General features: G+C 46.6%; 2 protein-coding genes across 2 annotated transcripts in view; one reads left to right on the forward strand and one right to left on the reverse strand.

Annotated features, from left to right (window-relative positions):
• Positions 1-7973, reverse strand: part of ATM (ATM serine/threonine kinase) — a 105717-nt gene extending 97744 nt beyond the window's left edge. Inside the window, exon 1 of the mRNA XM_065405114.1 lies at positions 7910-7973. The gene's annotated coding sequence lies outside the window, so the exon portion shown is untranslated. The remainder of the gene's footprint in view (positions 1-7909) is intronic.
• Positions 7974-8184: 211 nt separating this feature from the next.
• Positions 8185-17108, forward strand: part of LOC135883245 (protein NPAT) — a 35209-nt gene continuing 26285 nt past the window's right edge. The window contains exons 1-3 of the mRNA XM_065410260.1: positions 8185-8221; positions 14541-14659; positions 16623-16683. Coding sequence (XP_065266332.1) covers positions 8185-8221; positions 14541-14659; positions 16623-16683 — 217 coding nt within the window. The remainder of the gene's footprint in view (positions 8222-14540; positions 14660-16622; positions 16684-17108) is intronic.

A 17108-nucleotide genomic window follows, 5' to 3' on the forward strand; every position in this document is an offset into this window, starting at 1 on the left:
CTATGATCATGAGCTGCCATGACAGCTATATTGTACTATAATAATGAAATCTTTAACCAATAGAGGAGGCAGAACTTCCAAAAGTCAGATTAGATTATGGAACTCACTCCCTCAGGAATTATCACAGAACCAACCACTTTCAGAATGAAATGCAAAACTCTTTTCTCCAAGCTTTCCCTTAATATGTTCAAGCTACGATCTCTTACAGGTTAGGCATTTACATGGATAATGCGAAAGTCCAATTATATTACATAGGTTTTAAAAAATGATATAACCCTCATGCTTCTGAGCATAAACCAACCACTAAATAATGGAAGCTAGCAACAAAAATCAATTATTTTCTCAACTCTACTCCCCTTATGGCCATGTTATTCCGTAATTGTCCACCACAGAGTTTCTTGCACTCTTCTCTGAATGATCACTGTTCAGAGACATAATAGTGGACTACAGGGACTCAGGCCTAGTCCACTATGGCAATTCCTATGTTCCTAATACTTATTGTAAAATATACAGGAAGTGCAATGTAGCAATCATAACATTGCAGTAGAAAAACTTTGAAAAGGCATTGTCAATTTAAGTCACATGTAAACAAACTTCTTGCTACTAATACAGACGCTCCCCGACTTATGCAAGTGTTCCATTCCAGAACGCCTTGCGTAACTCGAATTTTGCGTAAGTCGGGAACATATACCCGACCATTACGCAAAAAAAAAAAAAAAAACCTTTCTAGCTTACGGAACTTTTTCCTTAAGTGTGGATTTGCGTAAATCGGGTTTACATAACCCAGGGAGCGTCTGTATGAATATCACAATATCGCAGATTATTGAAACAACTATGAAAATCCAAGTTATGTTTCACTATTTATGCTGTTTGTTTACTTTTTATCTCCTGAATTTAGGCAATGAAAATGCATTTAGTCTTTAAACAATTTCACTTTTATTTATTGTCAATTTTTGTTTGAAGTTCTTAATGAAGCAATGTTTAGATTACAAAAACTGCAGGGAATATTTGTTTGAAGGCAATTTTTACTATTGGAATGTTTTTTTAAAAACCACGAACACGTTTTCATTGGTCTTCGGTTTAAGAAAGACCTGTTTTTAAAAAAGATTTAGAAATTTAGATTTAGAAAAAGAATGAATTTAGAAAACACAGTGTAACTTGGAATTTCCTGGCATTTAAATACTCTGCCTCATATTTAGCATTATGCTAAGCTCATTACTATATTTAATATGTAATAAACAGAAATTAAGAATTACTAGAAAGAAACTCTAACACACCACTTAATACTAGCTGGAACAGAAAAACAGTTTGTTCAGATAAAGCAAGACCTGACAAATACTCTTTCAAACAGCCTCTCACTTTGCAATTGTTTTGATTTGATAAACAAAACTTACATTTTATCCTTTGAGATGTTTCATGTTTAATATTTGTACACTACTTAAAAAAAAAACAGGCACAAGTCTAAAAGAATCTGTAGAAATCGTAAAACCAGATGCTGCCTAGTATCAGATTGATCAGTAATAATTTTCTCACATTGACTTAAACAAGGAAGACTCAAAACAAAGAATGCATTAGAACAGAGGTGTATGCAAGCTAAAAGAGAGTCCTAAAATTCAACCTTTGACTGACCTTTTCCTGTAACCTGAGGCTACAAATAAAGTTGCACCACCCTAGGTTCCTGTTGCCAGTGAACTTGAGCAATAAATAGGGCCCTACCAAATTCACAGCCATGAAAATTGCATCATGGACCGTGAAATCTTGTCTCCCCCCCTGTGAAATCTGGTCTTGTGTGTGCTTTTACTCTATACTATACGTTTTCACAGGAGGAGACCAGCGTTTCTCAAATTGGGGGTCCTGACCCAAAAGGGAGTTGCAGGGGGGGTCACAAGGTTATTTTAGGGGGGGGTCACGATATTGCCATCCTCACTTCTGCGCTGCCTTCAGAGCTGGGTGGCTGGAGAACAGCGGCTGTTGGCCAGGTGCCCAGCGCTGAAGGCAGCACCCTGCCAGCAGCAGCAGCGCAGCAGAATGGCAATACCATATCCATGCCATCCTTACTTCTTCGCTGCTGCCTTCAGAGCTGGGCGGCCGGAGAGTGATGGCGGCTGACTGAGGGCCCAGTTCTGCAGGCAGCAGCGCAGAGGTAAGGGTGGCAATACCATACCATCCTTACTTCTGTGCTGCTGCTGGAGGCTGCTCTGCCTTCAGAGCTGGACTCCCGGCCAGCAGCCGCTGCTCTCCAGCTGCCCAGCTCTTCAGGCAGCACCGCCGTCAGCAGCAGAGCAGAAGTAAAGGTAGCAGTATTGCGACCCTGCTCTTCCCCCCCCCCCAACTCCTTTTTGGGTCAGGACCCCTACAAATACAACACCGTGAAATTTCAGATTTAAATAGCTGAAATCATGAAATTTATTATTTTTTAAATCCTATGACCATGAAATTGACCAAAATGGACCATGAATTTGATAGGGCCCTAGCAATAAGCTATTTCTATCTATCAAAGAGACTAGAAAAACAAGGAATGCGATGGCTGTGTACATGTATAGGTGTTATCATCAAGCATTTGGCCAGTAGACAATGTGATCTTTCATGTGTCATAGTGGGTACCCTAGATTTGCATGGAACATGTGCTTATGTGCCATAAGAATGCAAAAGTAATTTCTTCAAGTTAGCAGTCCCACAATAAAGTTTTCATATGTATGCTATACATTAGAAAACCTAATAAACAAATCAGTCTCTTTGTCCTATAGGGCAGGAAGAAAGAGAGCCAGAAACATTTTTTTATTTTATTTTAAATACTTAAGCAGTGTCCATATGCTTTGGTGGTGGTGGGCTAGTGAACACGCATCGGATCTGCTCCTTGTTTTGAATTCAGAATGCATTCTGCTTCCTCCAGTAACAAATATAGGTTTTTAGCGCTTTTTACTTGCTAAGCTCCCAACCTCCACACCAGCCCAACTACAGCATAGTGAGCTCAATTCTGTTGTGGTTCTGTGCATGAACAGAACTAAATTCCGAGTGCAAGGGCAAATCTGTTCTCAGTTTTACCTGTATAACCTCCCTGAAAGGAAGGATTTGCATCAGTGTAATTGGGAGTCTAGTTTGACCTGCAGAAGCTTTATTAGAGACCATGGTCATGGGAGGGGAAAAAACCCAGCTTAATTCTCAGATCCCAGCTTGATCCCGCAGGATTAATGGTTAGGGAGGAGTATAAAAATATTGCTCGAGCATGAAGAGGTGTAATCAGGAAGGCCAAAACAACTGGAGTTGCATCTAGCAAGGGATGTGAAGGGTAACAAGAAGGATTTCTACAGGTATGTTAGCAACAAGAAAAAGGTCAGGGAAAGTGTGAGACCCTTAATGAATGGGGAAGGCAACCTAGTGACAGATGATGTGGAAAAACCTGAAGTACTCAATGCTTTTTTTGCCTCGGTCTACACAGACAAGGTCAGCTCCCACACTGCTGTCCTGGACAACACAGCATGGGGAGGAGGTGAGCAGCCCTCAGTGGTGAAAGAACAAGTTAAGGACTATTTAGAAAAGCTGGACATGCACAAGTCCCTGGGTCCAGGTCTAATGCATCCGAGGGTGCTGAGGGAATTGGCTGATGTGATTGCAGAGCCATTGGCCATTATCTTTGAAAACTCGTGGTGATCGGGAGAGGTCCCGGACAATTGGAAAAAGGCAAATATAGTGCCCATCTTTTAAAAAGGGAAGAAGGAGAACCAGGGAACTACAGACCAGTCAGCCTCACCTCAGTCCCTGGAAAAATCATGGAGCAGGTCCTCAAGTAAAACCATTTTGAAGCACTTGGAGGAGAGGAAGGTGATCAGGAACAGTCAACATGGATTCATCAAGGGCAAGTCATGCCTGACCAACCTGATTGCCTTCTATGATGAGATAACTAGCTCTATGGATATGGGGAAAGCAGTGGACGTGATATATCTGGACTTTAGCAAAGCTTTCGATACGGTCTCCCACAGTATTCTTGCCACAAGTTAAAAAAGTATGCATTGGATGAATGGACTATAAAGTGGATAGAAAGCTGGCTAGATTGTCGGGCTCAACGGGTAGTGATCAACAGCTCGATGTCTAGTTGGCAGCTGGTATCAAGTGGCATGCCCCAGGGGTCGATCCTGGGGCTAGTTTTGTTCAACATCTATTAATGATCTGGATGATGGGATGGTTTGCACCCTCAGCAAGTTCGCAGGTGACATTAAGCTGCGGGGGAGAGGTAGATAGGCTAGAGCAAGCCTGCACAACATGCGGCCCGGGGGCCGCATGCGGCCCGCGTGGGCTCACTGTGCAGCCCACGGGGGTTGAGTAGATGGGCTCACTGTGCGGCCCGCGGGGGGGGGCGAGTAGGCAAGCGGCGGGTGCGGGACGGGGGCTGAGTAGGCGAGCGGGCAGGCAGTGGCGGGGAATGAGTAGGCGAGCCGGGCGGGTGGAGGGCTGAGGAGGCGAGTGGGCGGGCAGTGGCGGGGGGGCAGGTGATCCGGTGACGGGGGAAGGGGGGGCTGAGGAGGCGAGTGGGCGGGCAGTGGCGGGGGGGCAGGTGGGGTGGGGGGCTGAGGAGGCGAGTGGTGAGTCGGTGGCTGACCTATTCTACTGATCTGATCTGGCTCCCATCCCCTCTCCCAGGGCCGGCTCCAGGCACCAGCAAAACAAGCAGATGCTTGGGGCGGCACATTTCTAGGGGCGGCACATTTCTAGGGGCGGCCATCATAGGTACCGACTCCAGGGCATGGGGAAAAAGTGCCCTCGCCGCCTCAGCTCACCTCCGCTCCGCCTCCGCCTGCTCCCGAGCACGCTGCCGCCGCTCCGCTTCTCCACCCTCCCTCCCAGGCTTGCCGCGCGTGAAACAGCTGTTTCGCGCAGCAAGACTGGGAGGGAGGAGAAGCCAAGCGGCGGGGCGCTCGGGGGAGGCAGCGGAGGTGAGCTGGAGCGGGGAGTGGTTCCTCTACCCCCCCCCATTACTTCCTGCGCCCCCCCACCCTAGCTCACCTCCGCTCCGCCTGCTCCCCTGAACGTGCCGCCACTCCGCTTCTCCCCCCTCCCTCCCAGGCTTGCCACGTGCGAAACTGCTATTTCGCGCAGCAAGGCTGGGAGGGAGGAGAAGCCGAGCGGCAGGCGCTTGGGGGAGGTGGTGGAGCGGAGGTGAGCTGGAGCGGGGAGCGGTTCCTCTACCCGCCCATTACTTCCTGCGCCCCCCCACCCTAGCTCACCTCTGCTCCGCCTGCTCCCCTGAACGCGCCGCTGCTCCGCTTCTCTGCCCTCCCTCACCTGAGAGGGAGGGGGGAGAAGCGGAGCGGCGGCAAGCCCGGGGGAGCAGGCGGAGCGGAGGTGAGCTAGGGCGGGAGATCACAGGGGGCCCGCAGGAAGCAATGGGGGGGAGAAATGCAGCACGCCGGGGGAGGATGCGGGGCTGGGGATTTGGGGAAGGGGTTCGGAAGGGGTGGAGTTGGGGGGGGGGGCCGGGGGCAGAGGGGCACGAAAAAAAAAGGGGAGGTGCCCCAAAATTTTTTTGCTTGGGGCGGCAAAAATCCTAGAGCTGGCCCTGCCCTCTCCAAAGGTTGCAGCTGTCTGGAGGTGTCTGCCTTCCATGCCTTCCTCATTCACACCTCCTTCATTCAACAGGGCAATTGATTATGAAGTGGGGGGAAGATCTTATTCTACTTCTAGCAAAAAGACATTTTTCTTTTACCTTAATTATACTACCTTAGGGGCCCGCTATAACATATTACCGAGGTTCAATACTGCTGTTTTGGTGGGGCGGCGCTGGGGAAGGAGGGTTTGTTTCCGCGGGGCAAGTGGCGCGAGGCGGGGGGTGTTTCAGCGGTGCTGGGGGGGGTTGTTTCTGTGGGGCGGGTGGCGCGGGGGGGTGTTGTGTTTTGGGGGGGGATGGGTGGCGCTGGGGGGGGGTTGGCGGCGCTCGGCGGGTTTCGGCCCTCAGCTGTTTTCTTTGGAGTAATATGGCCCTCGCCACTTTACGAGTTGTGCAGGCCTGGGCTAGAGGGTAGGGATAGGGTCCAGAGTGACCTAGACAAATTGGAGAACTGGGCCAAAAGAAATCTGATGAGGTTCAACAAGGACAAATGCAGAGTCCTGCACTTAGGACAAAAGAATCTCATGCACTGCTACAGGCTGGGGACCGACTGGCTAAGCAACTGTTCTGCAGAAAAGGACCTGGGGATTACAGTAGATGAGAAGCTGGATATGAATCAGCAGTGTGCCCTTATTGCCAAGAAGGCCAACGGCATATTGGGCTGCATTAGTAGGACCATTTTCAGCAGACCGAGGGAAGTGATTATTCCCCTCTATTTGGCACTGGTGAGGCCACATCTGGAGTATTGCATCCAGCTTTGGGCCCCCCACTACAGAAAGGATGTGGACAAATTGGAGAGAGTACAGCGGAAGATAATGAAAATGATCAGGGAGCTAGGGAACATGACTTATGAGGAGAGCCTGAGGGAACTGGTTTTATTTAGTCTGCAGAAGAGAAGAGTGAGGGAGGATTTGATAGCAGCCTTCAACTATCTGAAGGGGGGTTCCAAAGAGGATGGAGCTTGGCTGTGTTCCGTGGTAGCAGATGACAGAACAAGGAGCAATGGTCTCAAGTTGCAGTGGGGGAGGTCTAGGTTGGAAATTAGGAAACACTATTTCACTAGGAGGGCAGTGAAGCACTGGAATGGGTTACCTAGGGAGGTGGTGGAATCTCCATCCTTAGAGGTTTTTAAGGCCCGGCTTGAAAAAGCCCTGGCTGGGATGATTTAGTTGGTCCTGCTTTGAGCAGGGGTTGTACTAGATGACCTCCTGAGGTCTCTTCCAATCCTAATCTTCTATGATTCTATGAAAACACATTTTATTGTGAACTGCACATATCTGACACAGATGTTCCTGAAGGACAAACCTGGGTCTCCATGGTGCCGTGTTCAAATACACATGGCACTGCATGGAAGAACTGAAAGGTGAGGGAAAACGACACCCAAATCCACACAACTAAGGGTGACACCACCAGCTAAGAGGAAGAGGGTGTGAGGCAGCCAGGGAGGGCCACAGGACCAAGTGGGAAGCAGGAGGATGTGAGGCAGCTGGGGATGCAGGGAACCTCCCAGGTCTGGGAAAGAGGTGGGAGGATGTGAAGGCAGGGGGGGGGGGTGAATGTGAAGGGACAGGAGGATGTGAGGTGGCTGGGGTGGTGGCAGGGAGATAGGTGTGAGGTGGCCAGGAGTGGAGATGGCTGTGAGGTGGCCAGGAATGGAGGCCCAGCCAGGGGTAGGGTGGGAGAGAGATAGGTGTGAGGCTGCTGGGGGTGGAAAGACCCCAGGTCTGGGGGAGATACGCCAGGAGTGGAGACAGCTGTGAGGTGGCCGGGGGGGGGGAGGGGGGAGAGGCAGAGGGAGAGACGGCTATGAGGTGGCGGGGGGCAGGGAGACGACTGTGAGGTGGCCATGGGGGGGTCGGGGCAGGGAGACAGTTGTGAGGTGGCCGGGGGAGATGGCTGTGAGGTGGCCGGGGGGGGGGGGGGGCGGCGAGGGGCAGGGAGACGGCTGTAAGGTGGCCGAGGGGGGGCGGGGCAGGGAGATGGCTGTGAGGCGGCTGGGGACCCCCAGATCCGGGGCGGTGGGCGCAGGGAGACAGGTGTGTGAGGAGGCCGGGGAAGGGACGCAGGGAGACAGGTGTGTGAGGTGGCCGGGGAAGGGGCGCAGGGAGACAGGTGTGTGAGGAGGCCGGGGGAAGGGGCGCAGGGAGACAGGTGTGTGAGGTGGCCGGGGATGCCAGGAGAGCCCGGACTGCGCTGCCGGTAGGACCCGGGTACCAAGGCAGCCCCAGAATCTGAGCTCAGACTCGAGGCTTGGCGCACCCGACTCCTCCCCCCGCTGGGCTACAACCGCCACCCGGAGTCAGTTACCGCACGCGGTGTCCCCAGTCCCCACGCTGCCTCCACGAACGCGAGGTGCCCCAGGGCAAGAGTCTAAGAGAGGCGAATACGCATGCGCCTCTCCATCACTCCTTGCCTGGTGCAGACCCGGAAGCGGAAGCGCGCTTACTTCCGGCGGAAGGAATTGGGCGGGGCGGACGGTGGCTCCCAGTTTCCGATTCCGCGCCTTGGCAGTCGGAGGTCGCGGGGCTGGTTGGCTACGCTCCCGGGGGCCGCCGCTGCCGTGCCCAGCCCCGCGCGGGGCCATGCTGCTGCCGTCCGACGTGGCCCGGCTGGTGCTGGGTGAGTCCGGGGACCGGGCGGGTCACGTCTCCCGCTCCGCTGGCCGCGCCCGCCGTGCGGGGCCGGAGCTGCAGCCACCGCTTGTATCAGGGGCGGGGGCCGCGAGGGCGCCGGGCTGCAGCCGTTGCTCCCTGGGGTAGGGGCCTCGCAGGCACCGGGGCTGTTCGACGTGCCCTGGTCAGCAACCAACGCAAACTGGCTGCGTGCAGGAGGCGTGGCCCTACCGCGGCAGGAGCAGACCTGCGACCCGTGCCTTTGGGGCGCGTTATCGGAGGGCCCCTTAGGGCCAAAGGCTGCCGCATAAGGCAGTTACTTGTACAGCTTCCCTGTTGTTACTTGTTAGCCACTGACAACGTGGTCAGGGCTGTGGAAAATGCAGAAATACAGAGCGCCTTTGCCAATGGTTGTTCCCTACTGTGCCCTCGTGTTACAACAGAAAAAAAGACTCGCGATTCCCCTCCTACATAGCCCTAAAGAAAGAGAGTAACACTGACCTTCCCTGGATCTGGTTGCAACACCCAAGCTGAAAACACGTTTATGCCATAAAGATTTTACTGTCTGTGGCCCTGCCTTAACACAGTTGTTGTAATGCAAAAAAGACCTGTCAAGATGCAAACTGACACGTGAAACAACATTAACAGGCTGTGTCTTAACTTGGGGGGAGCCTGTACTATCCCCAAAAGTATAATCCAAATGTATAAAGGTCATGTTTTCTTGTATCTTTCTACAAAAAGAAATAGGGTGAATGAGGTCTAACTAAACTTCTGATTACCAGAAGAATTATGTGGGTGACCCAGAATATCTAGACTGTCAAACTTTCATTGAGCATCTAGTGTCTCTATGATTTGGACTAAGGGTCTTGAAATTTGGAAAGAAATTGTCCTGTTGTCAAGGACATGCTCTTTGCCATCCTTATTAAAAGTATTATAATTTATAAGCTATTATTATAAGCCTCTGAAAAAATTCAGCTCAGACATGCTCAGTAGAAACTTGATAGAATTTGGCAACTAAATTCCCTGAAGAGTCCATTTTCATTGAATGTGGCCATCCCCTCCAAGCTCTTTGTGCTGATCAGATGGCACAGTGTCATTCCCACTGAGCATATGTCATTGACTGGTGAGTGTAACTGGTCCTGCTTCTGTGCCAATCTGCAGAGGACATGAGTTGTTACATCCCACACCTAGAGAACTGTGGCTTTTTAGTTCAAACTGTAGCAGCTCATGCTTTGTCTCTGGAAGTCTCCAGTTCAGTCCCTGCTATGTCAGACAAGATGGTGGTCATTACACATGCTTCAACCCAGGGCTGCAGAGACTGAGGAGGACTTTCCCTGCAATTGCTCCTGTTCTTCAGGGGGCTGCTATAATGCCCTGAACCAGAACTGAGAGCAGAAAGACTGTCTCTCTTGTGCTCTCAACAACCACAGCCCCCAGCACTTGGGGTTTTGTGAAGATAAATTGATTAATGTTTGTAAAGAACTAAATTATTAAGTTGAAATCGCCATAGAAATGCCCCTGGGGACATAAATAATTTTGTATTCAGGGTTTGGTGATGTGCAGTAAATAAGTCCTGGAGCCACACATTGAACCACAAGGATAAAAAAAAATATTGGATAGCTGCTCATTAAGTGAGCACTGTTCTTCCAGTATGCTGAATAAGGCAGGGGTCCTGTAGAAAAAATAGTATATGATGATTTAATTAAAGGTTATATCATAACACCATCTAGCAACACCATCGTAGGACCCAGCCACACCATCAGAGGCTCATTCACCTGCACATCTACTAATGTGATATGTGTCAGCAATGCCCCTCTGCCATGTACGTTGGCCAAACCAGACAGTCTCGATGTAAAAGGATAAATGGACACAAATCAGACATCAGGAATGGTAACATACAAAAGCCAGTAGGAGAACACTTCAATCTCCCTGAACACTCAATAGTAGATGTAAAAGTAGCCATTCTTCAACAAAAAAACTTCAAACAGTCTTCAAAGAGAAACTGCTGAGCTACAATTCATTTGCAAACTTAACACCATCAATTCGGCTTGAATAGGGACTGGGAGTGGCTGGCTCACTACAAAAGCAATTTTCCCTCTCTTGGTATTGACACATCATCAATTATTGGGAGTGGACAACATCCACCCTGACTAAATTGGCCTTCAACATTGGTTCTCCACTTGTAAGGTAACTCCCTTCTCTTCATGTGCCAATATATATTTATGCCTGTATCTGTAATTTTCACTCCATGCATCTGAAGAAGTGGGTTTTTTACCCACGAATGCTTATGCTCAAATAAATCTGTTAGTCTTTAAGGTGCCACCAGACTCCTCATTGTTATCATAACACATGTATGCAATTGGGCAAGAGCAACCTTAATCCTGGTATTTCATAACTTTTGAGTGTTTGATTTTGCAACTTTAATGTTCTTTGAATATAGCTCTGTGTGTGTGTGTTATTGTAAGCATATACTCATCCTATGCAGCTATGGGTATGTTTACATTGCATTTTAAAACCTGTGGTAGTGGGGCTCAAAGAGCTTCGGTTTCTATACACCTCTACCCCGATATAACGCAACCTGATATAACGCGGTAAAGCAGCGCTCCAGGGGACGGGGCTGCGCGCTCCAGCGGATCAAAGCAAGTTCGATATAATGCAGTTTCACCTATAACATGGTAAGATTTTTTTGGCTCCCGAGGACAGCGTTATATTGGGGTAGAGGTGTACTTGGGCTCAGGCTGCAGTTCAGCTCAGGCTTTGAAACCCACCCCCTTGCTCAGAATTCAGAGCCCAACCTCCAGCCCGAGCCTGAATGTCTACACATCTGTTTTTAGTGCAGTGGCACAAACCCAAGTCTGTAGACAGACCAGGGCTCTGAAACTCCCTTTTGTGCATTTTAAAATGCAGTGAAGACATACCCTGTGTTTCAGGAAGTCATAGAGAGAGTAATGGTGTGGCTGGATTTTTAAAAAATATCTGAATAATGTTGACATCAAAACACAGGTACAGAATTACAGGCTGTGCCAGTAGTGTTACACAGCTCTTCATGATGTTAACTAATCATCTTTAGGACCAAGTACAACTATTTCCATGATGTATAGCATTGCAAGAATTAGCTTCAGTGAATTATGGGGTTTTTAATTTTTATTTGATGCATCATGTGTTGAACACTGGTGTGGACCAGAAAGAGAAGAAGACTTTGATTTGATCTGATCTTTCTGTCAGTTCTAGGAATGGTATTTTATAAGAGACAAATTGGAGGTAGATGTTTGGGATTGGAATCCCATCAGAGACATTTAAAATAGAGTGGCTAAAGCACCATCCAGTGTAGCACAGGGGCAAGTCTGCTCCAGCCTGGAATAGACAAAATGACATACTGTACTAACTTACATGATTCTGTGTTCTGGATCCTATATATAAATTACTCTTTTTAGTGTGTGAAGGAATTTCAGCATTAAAATGCAAGTTAAATAATTATACACACTTCCTAAAGGATGGAAATATTTTTGGGGTAGGAATTTCTGTCTATTTCACATTAAAGTAACTAATGGGATCTGAGGGTATGTCTACAGTATGAAATTAGGTCAATTTTATAGAAGTCGATTTTTTAGAATTCGATTTTATACAGTCTATTGCGTATGTCCACATGAAGCGCATTAAGTCGGCGGAGTGCGTCCTCACTACCATGGCTAGCATCGACTTACAGAGCGGTGCACTGTGGGTAACTATCCCACAGTTCCTGCAGTCTCCACTGCCCATTGGAATTCTGGGTTAAGCTCCCAATGCCTGATGGGGTAAAAACTTTGTCGCGGGTGGTTTTGGGTACATGTCGTCAGGCCCCCGCCCCCCCCCCTTCCGTGAAAGCAGTGGCAGACAATCGTTTTGCGCCTTTTGTCTGGGGTCCCGTCTGCCGGACCCGCTCAGCCTGCTGCCTGCCTGGATGATCGGAACCTGAGGCAGACAGCGGGCTGAGCGGGGCCGACGGATGGAGCCCCAGACTGGAAGTGGGCTGAGCCGCTCAGCCCGCTGCCGGTCTGGGGCTCCATCCGCCGGCTCCTGCCAGCCAGGGGTCCCGCTCAGCTGGCAGACCTCAGTGAGGTCGATCAGGGTGCCTGGACAAACATGGCTATCCTCCTCTTAGAGCACCGAATGCAAGTGACTCTTCTTTAAGTTTTGTCTCATGGAGATTCAGTCCTGCCTGGAATATCATGCGAGCTGGAGGCTTCTGTCTCAGGCTGCTCTCCCAGACGGCATTACCACGTGGTCGCACCTACCCCAGCCTGCCTCTTGCTCCCATGGCTCATGAAACCTGGACAGTAGTAAGGAGCAGTTCAACTTGTGGAATGACAAATCCAGAACGAAGGATTGCACTCTATGGACCATGTTAAGATTATTTCAGTGTCCTAGAAAGCATTTAGTCCCTATAAAGGCTTCATGAAAATTTCCCCCTGCCCCCAACAAAAATGTTAATTTATCAGAGCAGCTGAAAGGGTAAGGAACCCAGGACTATAACTTAGAGAGAGCTTCCATATTATTTAACTCATAATTGATATAATTCAAAGTAAAATTTCACAGCGCGGTCTGTTCTAAGACTAAAAATGCAGAAGGGGAGTCAGAAAAAGGAACAGTGACCTGTTTCCGCCCGGTTTTGAACCAGGGACATTTCGTGTGTTAGGTGAACGTGATCACCACTACACTAAGGGGCTTTCGCGTGTTAGGTGAACGTGATAACCACTACACTACGGGGCTTCTCTTTTTTTGCCACAGACTTTGCCAAATGCACAGGAATTTTTTCTCTAGCTACAGAAGCTACCTAATGCAATGTCTATAGCTATGGCCTTCCTGCTCACAAAGCGGTCATGCCCCCGTCTGAGGCTGACACAGCGCGGAGTGCATGTGACACAGCGACCTGGCTCGGGCAGGATCGCTAGCGAGGCATGATACCTTTGCCGTTAAGCAAACACAGCAATTCTTTCCTGGCCTCTGCCACTGAATGCCTCCATGCATTACGCTGTGCCCTATCAGTGCGGGAGGACTGCGTGAGCTCGGAAAACATGTCATCGCGAGTGCATTTTTTTTTGCCTTCTAATCTGCGATAACCTCAGGGACGGAGATGATGGGGGAGCGTAGAAACATTCTGGGGGGACTGCATGGTCACTTGTGCTGCTGAGTTCGCCACGCTGGCCAAACAGGAAATGAAATTCAAAAGTTCCCAGGGCTTTTCCTGTGTACCTGGCTAGTGCATCTGAGTTCAAAGTGCTGTCCAGAGCGGTCACAATAGAGCACTCTGGGATAGCTCCTGGAGGCCAATACCATCGAATTCCGTCGACACTACCCCGAATTCAACCCAACAATGTCGATTTTAGCGCTAATCCCCTCGTCCGGGAGGAATACAGAAATTGATTTTAAGAGCCCTTTAAGTCGACAAAAATGGCTTCGTCGTGTGGACGGGGTGCAGGGTTAAATCCATCTAATGCTGCTAAATTCGACCTAAACTCGTAGTGTAGACCAGGGCTTAGGGCAGAGGTGCACAAGAGACTGTTGGTACGTCTACTGAATTTGAAGTTTACAGCATGGAAATATATTACTTTTCCAATTATGCCATCTGCCAGTAATGTTCATCTTTTTGAAGAAATCGGAACATGTTTTAACGTTGCTCATGTTTTTTCTGTTTTGGAACTGTTAAAAATGCACGTAGAATCTTGATTGTTGTATGGCAATGCATTTTATAAAAATTTACTGTAGAGTTCAATTTAATTTAAAACTGGAATTTTTGGCTCGTGTATAGAGCCCTGCATGGATATAATAGCAGATATCTGCAGATTTGCAGGGCTCTGGATATAAAATTTGGATCCGCATCCATCCACGGTCTGCAAACATGGTCCGTGGATATCTGCAGATTTGCAGGGCTCTATTATGTATTGCTCAGATTGTCAATCCTTTCTGGCAATAATTTTATTTTCTTGTCTATAGAGAGCTATGCACAGCCTTGTTTCTGTATAAACAGTAATAGTTCTTTAAGTGGTACTAATAATTGGTTTTAGTCTGAAAGTAGCTTTATTTGGATTTATGTAGCGCAGCATCAGCAATATTATGTGCAATCTTTTTTTTTTTTTTTTTACAATTAGAGAAATGTATGGAAAAGGAGCTATTCTTTCAAAATATAACGTGTTTTCTTTAGTTTTTGTCAATTGAGTCCATAGATAGTTGCTATATGTGCGTGCTTAATTAATATGTATAGTTGTATCGGAACTTTGACATCTACCAAGTGTAGCATGGAGAAGCAATTAACAAAACTGCAAAACTTTCTGTCTTCTCTGTTGCAGGGTATTTACAACAGGAAAAGCTTTTAGTCACCTGCCATGAATTTATATTGGAAAGCTCAGATTTAAAGGAATATGCTGAGCACTATACAGAGGAAGGATTTGTTCCAGCCTGTTTACTGGTGAGTTCATCTTTACAGCACACAAGATAAAGTTACACTGTGGTATAGTCTGAAAATCTCTCCTAAATCATTTATTATTAGTCCACACAGACTTCTGCACTTTTAGAATGTGAGTAAACTACATCGCATCTACCACTCAGACTCTGTTCCAAATGTTTCAATAGTTTGAAATAGTAACACCTCTCTCTCTCTCTTTTTGGCATCACATAAAGCATTGTATGTGCACAGCTGTCTCTATCCTACATTGCTAATAATACTGAAGGATAGATATCCAAAAGAGTAAAATATGCAGATGGTATTGAGAATGTTTAATTCAATCTGTTTTGTAGCTGTGAGCATGGAGTTACTTTTGGTAAAGTATTGCAAGAAGCTACATTGATTACCGGGCTGCTACAGTTATTTAAAGTAAGAGTACTTTATTATGAGTATGACAACCTTTGTATCGTGTAGATGTAACATTTAATTACAGTCTGTTCCACATAAATATTAACTTGAATTAGATAAATCAGTTTCACTTAAAGATCTCAAATTTGTGCATACTTACCAGCACAACTAGAAGTCTGGTGAATGCATTAATTCTTTCCCAGTTTGACAACTGTAATGCTTCCTCACTTACTACCCTTATCTATTCCAACTTGCAATTGAGGTGCAATTTGTCTATAGTCTTGTCACTCATGATTTGTTTATTAACTATGCATGTAAACATAACTACATGTTAACTCTCTCACTTCAGTGGCTGCCCTTTCTAATGCACTCAAAATGAGGTTTTGACTAGCATTCCAAGTGACATGGCTTTGATTTTTGTACATGCAACTTTGATATTCATATTTGCACCTACTCACAGCTTGCATTCTATTTTTCTAATACACCATTTGATAACTGTGAATCCTTGGCCTGCAATATTCTAGGTTGGTGGAAATCTCTCCCTTGTGAGATCCATGTTTCTGACTCACCAACTCAAAAAAGAGCTTAAAACGTTTTATCTAGTTATAAGCATTTAATCAGTCATGTTGCTAGTAGCCTACTGGGCTGTCTGAATTTCAGTTCTGAATTCAGCTGCGGCCAGTAAGAATTAGATAAATAAACAATGGGGAGAGAAAAAGATTATGTGGTTTATTAAAGTAAATTATAATGAAATATTCTTTTATTTTATAACTTTTAAGATGGAAAATATATAGACTATTTTTCTTTTCTTGGCAATATTTTTTTTTCTGTTTCTAAATGCAAGTGGTGTTAGGAAATTCCATAGGACCAAAATCTCATTAGAATTCACATGCTTTATAATTCAAGAGAGCTTTTAACAAGTATCAGAGGACTATAGGTGATTACCAATATCAAACAAGACAAGAAGCTGAAACTAAGGATAGTAGTAATTTGAAAATCCTAAATCTGTGTGTGTCACCTAAAATCATGGTGTAATGGGACAGGTGCAAATGGTTTGCTGTAAAATTATTAAAAACTCTCACTTTTGGCAGCAACTCTCCTGAGGTGTCTGTTCTCTTATCAACATGTTGTACTGCCTCAGGCTGATGGCCTTCACTTGTGTGCGCATTGCAGCTATTCCCTAACAACCAAAAATGACACTGCCTAACTTTCTCCTGCCTCTGGCTCTATTATCCCATAATAACAAGAGAAAATTAAAGCAAGTTAGTGTATTCTTGGCTGATATGTCCTGGAATGGCTACTCTGCAGAAGGCTGTATGCTTGAAAATTTCGATTATTTTTGAGGAATGCATTTTGTCCCCGGATTGCACTTTTTGCATCCTTGAGAGAGCAACATAAGCAGGGTAATCTACATCTATTTGTGTCCAGGTCTACATGGTGTTGATCCTAAAGAACTACAAGAACTGAATGTGTTAGGACTCAGTCTTTTTCACTGTTTGAGTAATGTAATAGACGAGGTAAAGTGTAGGTTGCTGCTGAAGATTCTTTAATCTAACACTCATCATTTTTTTTCTTTCAGTCTTTGTTTGGAAAAAACTTGACAACCATTCTTAATGAGTATGTAGCCATGAAAACAAAAGGTAAGCATTGAGGGTCAGACATCTGCTGTATAGCGTTTCATTTCATTTATCTATTTACGTTGTAAACTCTTTGGAGTAGAGACAGTATCTCTCTCTCTCTGTACCTAGCACAATCCCCAGTCTAGATTGGGACTTTTAGGTTCTATCACAACACAAATAATTGTTAATTTGATCAGAGTTTTAAAAAAAGATGTCTGTTATCGTAGCTAGTAATTGTGTGCATGCTTTCTCTCTAAAAATTTGAACAGAAAATCTTTAAAAAGTTCAAAATGAATTATTAACATTTTGTGTGGCTAGGAGAGAGAAAAGTGCAACTGTTTTTGTTTTTTAAAACACAACTAATGAGGGTCTGTCTTCCACCTAGTTTTGTTCACCGTTGACGTCTGTGCAAGTGATTAGACTTCGTTCTGATGGTGCTTTGTGAG

The sequence above is a fragment of the Emys orbicularis genome, chromosome 1, assembly GCF_028017835.1.
Source record: "Emys orbicularis isolate rEmyOrb1 chromosome 1, rEmyOrb1.hap1, whole genome shotgun sequence".
Lineage (NCBI taxonomy): Eukaryota > Metazoa > Chordata > Testudines > Emydidae > Emys > Emys orbicularis.